Genomic DNA, 11515 nt, shown 5'->3' on the forward strand with positions numbered 1-11515 from the left:
CCTGGCAACCTAGACCAGTCAGGGACGCGGCAGGAAATGGAAGAGCCTCCGCAAGAGGCTCTGGCTGAACCCTTGGAACGTGAAAGCCCAGCCGCTCCCTCAAGTGCTGGCCACACTAATGGCCAGGAAGAAGACGACCAGAAGAACCAGGCCGAAAGGAAGGCAGATAACCACACTGCTCACAGAATAGCTGATCAGACTGCCCTAAGAGTGCCTAGCCAGGCTGAGTCCAACATATTTAGCCAAACTACCAATGGAGTAGCTGAACAAAATGGGCGTAGTACACCTGGTCAGGCTGGCCACAGAGCATCCAACCCTGCTAATGTTTCTGACCTTAGAGCAGATGATCAGGTTGACCAAACACCATCTGAACAGACTGAAGGCAAGGCATCTAGCCAAGCTAATAATGTACAGTATGAACAGAGTGATGGTCAGGTGTCTGGCCTGACCGAGGAAAGAACTGTGGAACAGATTGAAAGAAGATTACCTAGCCAGGCTGAGAGAGTAACTTCTGGGCAGATTGATGGTAGACTGTCTATGCCATCTGACCAGAGAGGTTCCAGACAGACTGATCACAGAATGTCAGGCCAGTCTGAGAGAAGAACTTCTGAGCATTTTGGTGGTAGGTTATCTACACAGTCTAACCGAAGAGCTTCTGAACAGACTGACCACAAAATAGCAGGCCAGTCTGAGAGAAGAGCTTCCGAGCAGATGGACTGTAGAATATCTGACAAGGCTGAGGGAATAACTTCTGAGCAGATTACATACACGTTATCCAGACTATCTGAGAAAAGACCTTCTGTGCAGATTGATAGTGGGTTATCCGTACCATCTGACCGAAGTCCTTCTGTACAGATTGACAGTGGGTCATCCGTACCATCTGACCGAAGTCCTTCTGTACAGATTGACAATGGATCATCCGTACCATCTGACCAAAGACCTTCAGTACAGATTGACCGCAGAATGTCAGGCAAAGTTAGGAGAACTTCTGTGAAGACTGACTACAGATTGGCTAGCCTGGCTGACCAAGGAACTTCTGAGCAGATTGACCTCAGATCGCATGGCCTCGTTGACCACAAAACATCTGTAAAGACTCACCACCAAGTGTATGGCAAAGCCACTGAACTAGCTGAACACCAGACTATTGACCAAGCTCATAGTAATGCTGATCAACCTCCAGTTGACAAGGCTGACTACAATGAATCTGACCAGATTGACCACTTAGCAGACAGACAAGCTAATCACAAAGACCAACTGTCTTACTATGAAAGACGTGGCCAGTCTGAAGACAGGATATTTCCCCAGTTAGGCAACAGCAAGGAGGACAAAGAGGCTGACTACAGAGTACAACCCTGCAAATTTGAGAACAGCCAAGTAGACCTCAATTCCAAGCTTTCAGTTGAAATGGAAACTCAAAATGCAACCACTATCCCAGCCTACCACCCAGTTGATGCCAGATTCACCAGTAATTTCCAAGCAAAAGACCAAGCCCTTTTCCCAAGACTCCCCTCCATCTCATCCAAATTGAACCATATTAGTAGTCAAGAAAAAACTCAAGCCATAGTAACCAAATCTGTAAGTTAAATGGGCATTTCATACCTACCTGGGAGATCAGAGACCTAGATGGGGCCTGGAGAGTAGAAATAGGGGTACAATGGAAGGGCATATATTGCATCAAGGATAAAGAAAAAACCCACATGTTGTGGTATGCGTGACCCATAATTTCAGGAAGGGCAAAAGAAGGATAGGAAATAAAAGAGAAGTATTGCCTTCTCTACTACCCAAAGGCCTTTCAGGAAGGATTAAAAACCAGGATTCAGGAAACCTGCATTTTAAGTCCTGGTTCTGCAATTAACTCTGTGATATTAAGTCATTTTCCCTCTCTGGGCTTCTACCAGGAGACGGGAATTTGGAGTTGATTAGAGATCCCTGCAAAGGGAAAAGTATTTGAAGTTGATTGGCAATGCCTAGGGTACCTCCCAGGACATGAGGTGCATTATATTGCACCTGGAGACCTGGAGGATTATCCAAGTCTCTCTTAAAAATATGTCTTTTCTCCACCTCCTGGTGTTAAGATCTCATTGACATCAGATTTCACTGATAATGACAATTCCTAGGCCCTTCAGGTTTACTAAGGATTCTTTGGTGGGGGGATTTAAATTTCAGGATGAATTTTCAGAAATTGAGCAAGGAAAGAGTTATCATATACGCAATCAAACTTGTAGAAGGTTCCCTTCTATAGTTTATGAAGATCCTTATCAAGTTTCACTCCAATACATGGAAAAACACCACATTCTGCAAATATTCCAGGTAAACCTCTCAATTCCTCTCTTTAATTTTAAGTTTTTCAAGAGGTACAAGAAAGGGCGTATTCTGTAAAAAGGGATATATTCTAATTGAGAAGTTAATAAGTGCATTAACATGTAGTTACCATAAGTAGTAAATGATAAACACCAAATAGATGATACCATTGTATGAAGCCATTCAGAGGGATTATAGATCAGGTAGGTTGGTTGATAGAGAAAAACTTGGCCAAGGGTTAAAGAGCCAGTCTAGGAAGGAAGGACAAAATATTATCAATTGAAAAGAAGAGAAAAAGGCAATCCAGGCAGAAGTATTATACCATCACGTGTTGCTTAATAATGAGGATATGTTCTGAGAGTTCTGAAACATGCATCATTAGGTGATTTTGTCACTGTGTGAACATCGGTGTACTTACACAAATCTAGATGATATAGCCTACCACACACTTAGGCTATATGGTATAGCCTATTGCTCCTAGGCTACAAACTTGTATTGTACATTATTATAATGAATACTGTAGGCAATTGTAACACAATGGGAAGTATTTGTGTATCTAAACATAGAAAACATACAGTAAAATTACCATATGAGAGATAAAAATGGTACACCTCTATGGAGTACTTAACTATGTACGGAGCTTGCAGGCCTGGAAGTTGCTCTGAGCGAGTCAGTGAGTGAGTGTGTGGTGAGTTAGTGTAAAGGCCTTGGATATTGCTGTACAATACTGTAGACTTTAGAAACATTGGCTACACTAAATTTTTTTAACATATTTTTCTTCAAAACTAAATTAACCTTAGCTTACTGTAGCTTTTTAACTTTATAAACTTTTAAATTTTTTAATCTTCTGACTGTTTTGTAATAACACTTAGCTTAAAATATACGTTGTACAGCTATACAAAAATATTTTTCTTTACATTCTTATTCCGTAATCTTGGTTCTATTTTTTAAATTTTTTTTACTTTTATTTTTCTACTTTTTAAACATTTTTGATTTAAAACTAAGACACAAATACACACTAACCTATGCCTACAGGGTCAGGATCATCAATATCACTGTCTTCCACCTTCACAACTTGTCCCACTGGCAGGTCTTCAGAGGCAATAAATGCATGGAGCTGTCATCTCCAGTAATAACAATGCCTTCTCCTGCAATATCCCCTGAAAAACCTCCCTGCTGTTTTACAGTTAACTTTTTTTAAATAGGTAGACAGAGTACATTCTAAATAAATCACATAGCAAGTACATAAACCAGCAACACAGTCAATTTATTTTCAAGTATGATGTACTGTCATAACTTCATGTGCTATATTTGTATACGACTGGTAGCAAAGTAGGTTTGTTTACACCAGCATCACCACAGACACATGATTAATGTTTTGCACTATGGCGTTATGACAGCTATGACGTCACTAGACAATAGGAATTTTTCAGCTCCATTAAAATCTTATATATGGAACATGACTATACTTTCAAAAGATGACCAATCTCGTAACCATCTAAGAATCCACATGCTCTAGAGGGGAAAAGAAATACTTTAAAATTCCTTCTAATTCTTCAAATTACAAATCTCATTGACCTCAGTATGTGGTGCTGGAATTTGTGGTTAGAAAGGTGTAAAATAAGAATGTCTTACCTCAAATGAAAACCTTTAAACTGAAAATTTTTGAATGTAAAGAAGTAGAGCATAGAGGAAAGAGAACAGATTTTGTAATCTGTTAGCCCAAGGCTCAAATCCTAACTTTGTACTTCTTGTCTTTGTGATTTGGGAAAAATTACTTAACTTTTGTGAACCTAAGATTCCTCACATAAAATAAGGATAAGTGATGTCTACTTCATTAACCTTGGTCTATGCCTTTTCCTTTTTCAAATGTCTTTTTGTTGGAAGAGTACTAATGTCTGGGTTTCTGGCTTTAATTAAAGAACTACTAATTATTAAACTGAAGGATGAAACCTGTTGAGACTTCCATTGAGACAGTAGAGTTTTAATCATTTTATAATTTTCTTCACCTGTGAAGAAAAAATGCTTATGCATACAACATTGTTATACGAAAAAATAGTAATTAAATATATGTTCAACAGAAATAGATATAAAACACATAATGGAATGATGTTGGCGCCTTAGATAGACCTGAATATTTTATCCTGAAATCTGCCTGATTGTTATGCCCTGCAAGTGAGAATTGTGCTTACTTTATTATTATTTTTTAATTTATTCAATAACAACAAAAGTATGGAAGTGAATCTAAAGTTTTATATATACTTTTTCATAATATTATAATACTGAACATCATTTTTGCCATTTATAATCAAATGTCTCAGAAGGAAGTTTCTATGCAAAATTGTGCAGTGTTTTAAAATTTTTATTCAAAAAGTTTTTCTCATACTGTTCTGTTCTTCAAAGCAAATAATTTATTAATTTCTCAATCTAGCAAGATCACAATTCTCAAAACAAATATTTTCTTCCAAACTTTCTCACTATCTCTTTGATCTTGGAAACTAGTGAAAATATCAATTGCTATTTATACTAAATTTTTATTTCTCTAAATTTTACCTTAATTTGCCTAATTTTATTAGTAATAATAAAGTAAGCTGTTACTTAATTTCTTCAAAATACCATAGTGAGCCGGAAATAGTGGTGTGCACCTATAGTCCTAGCAACTCAGGATGCTGAGGCAGGAGGATTCCTTGAGCCCGGGAGTTTGAAGCTGTAGTGAGCTATGAACTATGATAGTACCACTGCATTCCATCTTGGGTGACAGAGTGAGAACCCATCTCTGAAAAAACAAAAGCTATGGTATGTGTTAGATTAGTGGGAGAGATAGCATCAAATATAACCTGACCACATAACTTTTGTGCAGAGCCATAATGTGTTGCCTTATGCTCTCTCTCTCAGCAGATTACTGAAAACTTAGTCTATGAAAAGCCAGAGGACCCCCTGAATTTTATGCTGTGCCAGGTATAGAATTGGAGAAAAAGAACAACCTTTTAATTCTCTTTATTGTAAAATACAGCACATATACAGCAAAGTGTATAGAACAAAGTACATACAACTCTGAATTCTTATGAAGTAAACATACCTTTAATTACCATTCATTTTAAAAAAATAAATAAAACATAACCAGCATCCCAGAAGCCCCCCTCCTTTCCCTCACAGTTATTACTTTCCACAAAAGGATTCTTTATGACCTTTATGGCAATGACCTCCTCACTTTTCTTTATAATTTTATCACTAAACCTGAATCATGAAACACTGATGTTTATATTTGTCAGCTTTTGAACTGTATATAAAGGGAACCGTATCATATGTAATCAATTGTACCTGGTTTCTTATGCTCAAAATTATGTCATTGGGATTGATCCATGCTGTTGTATGTGGCAATAGTTCATTCATTTTAATTGGCAGGGGTGTCCAATCTTTTGGCTTCCCTGCGCCACTTTGGAAGACAAATTGGGGCCACATGTAAAATACACTAACAATGATAGCTGATGAGCTGATGAGAAAAAAATAACGCAAAAACTCATAATATTTTAAGAAAGTTTATGAATTTTTGTTGGGTCTCATTCAAAGCTGTCCTGGACCACATGCAGCCCACAAACTGCAGGTTGGACAAGCCTGCTGTACAGTATTCATTGTGTAGAATACGATAATTTATCCTACCTTCAATGGGAATTCAGGTTGTTTCCAACTTGGAGTTATTACAAAAATTTTTGCTGTAAACCTTCTTGCACATGTCTTTTGGTAACACGTTTCTCTTGAGTGCATACCTTGAAGAGTAACTGCTGGATCATAGGGTATGTGTTTCCTCAGCTTTAGTAGATTATTTCAAACAATTTCCCAAAGTGATTATACCCATTTATGTTCCCACCAGTAGTGTGGAAGAGTTCCAGTTGTTCCACATCCTTACCAATGCTTACTACTATCAGTGTTTTTAGCATCAGCCATTTCAATAGGTGAAGAGTAACATATGATTGCAATTTCATTTTGCTTTTTCCTGATTACTAAGGCAGTTGCATATCTTTTCATTTGTTTATTGGCCATTTGGAAATACTTATTTTTCTATTGTATTGTTTGTCTTTTTCTTAATCATTGGTAACAATTTTCCATATATTCTGGTTATGACTTCTTTCTTAATTATGCTTGTTGCAGGTGTCTTTCCACTGTGTCTTCCCTTTATTTCTCTTAAATGTATCTGTGTGTGAACAGAAATTATTAATTTTAATATAGTCAAATTATTTTAAAAAATAATTTTCAGTGTCCTATTTTAGAAGCTTCCCCTTAGCCCAAGCTCTTGACGGGCTGGGTCGCTCAGACTGGAGTGCAGTGGCACGATCTTGGCTCACTGCAGCCTCCACCTCCCAGGTTCAAGGGATTATCCTGCCTCCCGAGTAGCTGGGACTACAGGCATGCGCCACCCCGCCCAGCTAAATTTTTTGTATTGTTAGTAGAGATAGGAATACACCATGTTGGTTAGGCTGGTCTTAAACTCCTGACCTCAAATGATCTGCCTGCCTCGGCCTCCCAAAGTGCTGGGATTACAGGCATGAGCCATAGCACCCAGTCGACCATAGTTTTCCGTAATATCTCATGAAAGTTTCTTTGTGGTTGGTCTTTTTAAAGAGCAGGGGGTGGGGGTTAGTTTTGTTTGTTTGTTGCCTTTCACATTTATATCCACAATTGGTCTGGAATTGATTTTGTGCAGGGTGTAAGGTGGGGTCGAGTTTCATTTTCTTCCAGTCAGATATCGAGTTGACCAAGTGCCTTTTAGTAAAACAACTATATCTTCCATATTGCTCTACTTGAATTATATAGTATATTTGTCCATCTTTGCTTCAAAACAAGACTGTCTTATTGCTTGTACAAAGTACAATTAAGCTTTTTGTTGATCTTATATCCAGCAACCTTACTAAACTCAAATTATTAATTCCAATAATGTATGTGTTTATTCTTTAGATGTTTCTACAGATATATGTAAATAGTAGCAGTTTTATTTTGGCCTTTACAATCCTTTTCCTTTTTTCCTCCTTGTTTTATTGCATGTATGATATATCTTCTCTTTGACTCTTCAGATCCAACTTCCTGTCTTCTCTACCACAAAAATACTAACTTGGAATTACCAAATCAACAGGCTCTCATTCCTTCTGACTTCCAATTGGGTTAAGCCAATGGAAAACCCTGGAAGATGATTATAAGGAGGAAACGAGGTGAAATCAGGTTTATTCTCCTGGCTTTCTCCCCTAAGAGGTCACCTTCATCTGTCTGTCTTAAGCTGTCTCACAGTATCTTATTTTATATGACTATTTTCTTCTGAATTCCAGCAATGTTCTCTCTCCTTGACCCTTCAACCCTAAAGTAAGTTCAACTGCTACTAGCTTTGGATTATTATATTGTCCCATGTGACTCCCCCTGCCTAATTCTTTTCAAATAGCCCATTTATAAATAAACTCTTATTGAATTCTATTATAAGTATGCCATCCATTTCCTGTTGGAATGCTGACTGATACAGTACACTGGTTAGGGATGTCCTGTTTAATTAATGCTGAATAGAAGTAGCTACAGTGGTTCAACTTACTTGCTTTTGTACTTTTCTCACTGATATATAATAGTTCCACATATTTTTAAGGTGCATGTGATATTTTCATACATATATACAATGTGTAATGATCAAATCAGATAATTGAAATATTTACTACCTAAAACATTTTTCTTTTTTTTTCTTTTGGGAACATTATAATTCTTCTCTTCTAGCTATTTTGAAATATACAATAAAATATTATTAACTATAGTTTTCTTACTGTACTAAATACTAGAACTTATTCCTTTTAACTGTACTTTGTACCCCATAACCAATTTCTCTACATCTTCCCTTCCCCTTTTCCCTTCCTAGCCTCTGGTAACCATGAATCTATTCTGCCTCCATGAGATCCACTTTTTTAGATCTCATATGAGTGAAAACATGCAATATTTGTCTTTCTGTGCCTGGCTTATTTCACTTAACATAAAGACCTCCAGTTCCATCCATGTTGCTGCAAATAACAGGACTTCCTTCTTTTTATGTCTGCATAGTATTCCGTTATATATATATGCCACATTTTCTTTATCCATTCATGTGTTGATAAACACTTAGGTTGATTCCTTACCTTGGATCTTTCGAATAGTGCTGTAGTAAACATGGGAGTGCAGATATCTCTTTAAAACACTGATTTCCTTTCCTTCGGAAATGATAGCCAGCAGTGGGATTGCTCGACTATATGGTAGTTCTGTTTTTACTTTTGTTTAGGAAACTTGATATGTTTTTCATAATGGCTGTAATACTTTACATTTACACCAATAGTGTGCAGTATTCCTCTTTCTTTGTATCTCCACCAGCACTTGGTTTGTTTGGTGGTTTGGTTTTTCTTTTTTTTTTTTTAGTTGTTTGTTTGTTTTTTGGTCTTTTTGATAATAGCCATTCTAACTGGGATGAGATGGCATCTCATTGTGGTTTTGATTTGCATTTCCCTGATGATTAGTAATGTTGAGCATTTTCCCATATACATCTTGACCATTTGTATATCTTATTTGGAGATACGTATATTCAGATCTTTTGCTTATTTTATGTTGTGTTATTTTTTGCTGAGTTGTCTGAGTTCCTCTAGTTATTAATCCTTTGTCAGATGAATAGTTTGCAAATATTTTTCCCACTTTGTAGGTTGTCTCTTAACTCATTTTGTTTGCTGTGTAGAGCAGCTTTTTTTAATAAGGCTAGATTACTTGAGATGACTTGATGTAATCTCATTTGTCTAGTTTTGCTTTTGTTGCCTGTACTTTTGAGGTCTTACCTAAAAATCTTCATTCAGATCAATGTCCTATTGCTTTTTTTCCAATGTTCTATTCTAGTATTTTCGAAGTTTCAGGTTTTACATTTAAGTCCGTAATCCATTTTGAGTTGATTTTTGTATATAGTGAAAGATAGGGATGCAGTTTTATTCTTCTGCATATGGACATCCTGTTTACCAAGCACCATTTATTAAAGAGTCTGTTCTTTCCCCCAATATATGTTATTGGCATCTTTGTCAAAAATTAGTTGACTGTAAGTGCATAGATATATTTCCGAGTTGTCCATTCTGTTCCATTAGTCTATGTATCTGTTTTTATGCCAGTACCATGCTGTTTTAGTTACTGTAGCTTTGTAGTATAATTTGAATTCATCTGCTGTGATACCTTCTAGTATTCTCTGATGGTTATTTGTATTTCTGTGGTGTCAGTGGTGGTATCCCCTTTATAATTTCTCATTGTGTTCATTTGAATCTTCTCTCTTTTCTTCTTTATTATTTTAACTAGCAGTCTATCTATTGATATTTTTTAAAAACCAGCTCCTGAATTCATTGATTTTTTTTTTTTTTTTTTTTTTTTTTTTTTTTTTTTTTTTGAGACGGAGTCTCGCTCTGTCGCCTGGGCTGGAGTGCAGTGGCCGGATCTCAGCTCACTGAAAGCTCCGCCTCCCGGGTTTATGCCATTCTCCTGCCTCAGCCTCCCAAGTAGCTGGGATTACAGGTGCCCGCCACCTCGCCCGGCTAGATTTTTGTATTTTTTAGTAGAGACGGGGTTTCACCGTGTTAGCCAGGATGGTCTCGATCTCCTGACCTCGTGATCTGCCCGTCTCGGCCTCCCAAAGTGCTGGGATTACAGGCTTGAGCCACTGTGCCTGGCCAAATTCATTGATTTTTTGAAGGATTTTTTTGTGTCTCTATCCCTTTCAGTTTCACTCTGAGCTTGGTAATTTCTTGTCTTCTGCTAGCTCTGGGGTTTGTTTGCTCTTAGTTCTCTAGTTCTTTAAGTTGTGATGTTAGGGTGACGATTTGAGACCTTTCTAGCTTTTTGATATTCATTTAGGGCTATACATTTCCCTCTTAACACTGCTTTAGCTATATCCCAGAAGTTCTGGTATGTTGTCTTTTTGTTCTCATTGGTTTCAAATAACTTCTTGATTTCTGCCTTAATTTCATTATTTACCCCAAAGTCATTCAGGACCAGGTTGTTCAATTTCCATGTAGTTGTGTGGTTTTGAGTGGGTTTCCTAATCTTGAGATCTAATTTGATTGGACTGCAGTCTGAGAGACTTTGTTATGATTTCACGTCTTTTACATTTGCTTTTAACTGTATTTTGTACCCCATAACCAATTTCTCTACATCTTCCCTTCCCCTTTTCCCTTCCTAGCCTCTGGTAACCATGAATCTATTCTGCCTCCATGAGATCCATGAGATTCACGTCTTTTACATTTGAGAAGTGTTTTACTTCCAATTATGTGATCAATTTTAGAGTAAGTGCCAAGTGGCACCAAAAAAATGTATATTCTGTGTTTTAAGGTGGAGAGTTCTGTAGATATCTGTCAGGTCCAGTTGGCCCAGAGCTGAGTTCTAGTCCTGAATATCTTTGTTAATTTTCTGTCTCAATGATACTGACAGTGGGGTATTAAAGTCTCCCACTATTGTTGTATGGGGCTCTAAGTCTCTTTGTAGGTCTTTAGTAACTTGTTTTATGAATCTGGGTGCTCCTGTATTGAGTGCATATGTATTTAGAAGAGTTAGCTCTTCCTGCTGAATCAAACCCTTTACCATTTTGTAATGCCCTTGTCTTTTTTGTCCTTTGTTGGTTTAAAGTCTATTTGGTCAGAAATTAGGATTGTAACCCCTGCTTTTTTCTGCTTTCCATTTCCTTTGTAAATTCTCCTCCATCTCTTAATTTTGAGCCTGTGTGTGTCTTTGCATGTGAGATGTCTCTTGAGTTCAGCACACCAATGGGTCTTGTCTTTTATCCTGCTTGCCATTCTGTGTCTTTTAATTGGGGCATTTAGCCCATTTACATTTAAGGTTAATATTGTTATGTGTGAATTTGGTCCTGTCATCATCATGCTGGCTAGTTAATTTTGCAGACTTGTTAACATAGTTGTTTCATAGTGTCATTGGTCTGTGTACTTTGGGGTATTTTTATAGTGGCTGGTAATGGTTTTTCCAAGTTTGTGCTGCGAGGTCTGCTGCTAGCCTGATTGGGTTCCCCCTGTAGGTTCCTGATCTCTCTCTCTGGCTGCCTTTAAGATTTTTTTCTTTTATGTTCATCTTGGTGAATCTGATGACTATGTGCCTTGGGGATGGTTGTCTTGTATGGTATCTCACAGGGGTTCTCTATTTTTCTTAAATTTGTATGTCCACCTCTGTGGTGAGATTGGGGAAA

At 37.4% G+C, this 11515-nt stretch overlaps 1 protein-coding gene across 1 annotated transcript; it reads left to right on the plus strand.

The window, feature by feature from the left end:
- Positions 1 to 36: 36 nt before the first annotated feature.
- TEX55 (testis expressed 55) lies at positions 37 to 5265 on the plus strand. The gene is made up of 4 exons (XM_010357475.1): positions 37 to 586; positions 683 to 1575; positions 2167 to 2310; positions 5197 to 5265. Exons 1-4 carry the CDS (start codon positions 37 to 39, stop codon positions 5263 to 5265), a joined length of 1656 nt encoding a protein of 551 aa, XP_010355777.1.
- The last annotated feature ends 6250 nt before the right edge of the window (positions 5266 to 11515 follow it).

Source organism: Rhinopithecus roxellana, chromosome 1 (assembly GCF_007565055.1).
Source record: "Rhinopithecus roxellana isolate Shanxi Qingling chromosome 1, ASM756505v1, whole genome shotgun sequence".
Classification (NCBI taxonomy): domain Eukaryota; kingdom Metazoa; phylum Chordata; class Mammalia; order Primates; family Cercopithecidae; genus Rhinopithecus; species Rhinopithecus roxellana.

What these genes read in the sequence shown, in the direction of transcription:
- TEX55 (XM_010357475.1), top strand. Translation starts at nt 37, where the DNA reads ATGGAAGAGCCTCCGCAAGAGGCTCTGGCTGAACCCTTGGAACGTGAA. An exon ending in AAGCCATAGTAACCAAATCT is followed by an intron (nt 1,576 to 2,166) that starts GTAAGTTAAATG and finishes TTTAAATTTCAG; the next exon opens with GATGAATTTTCAGAAATTGA. An exon ending in ACATTCTGCAAATATTCCAG is followed by an intron (nt 2,311 to 5,196) that starts GTAAACCTCTCA and finishes TCTCTCTCTCAG; the next exon opens with CAGATTACTGAAAACTTAGT.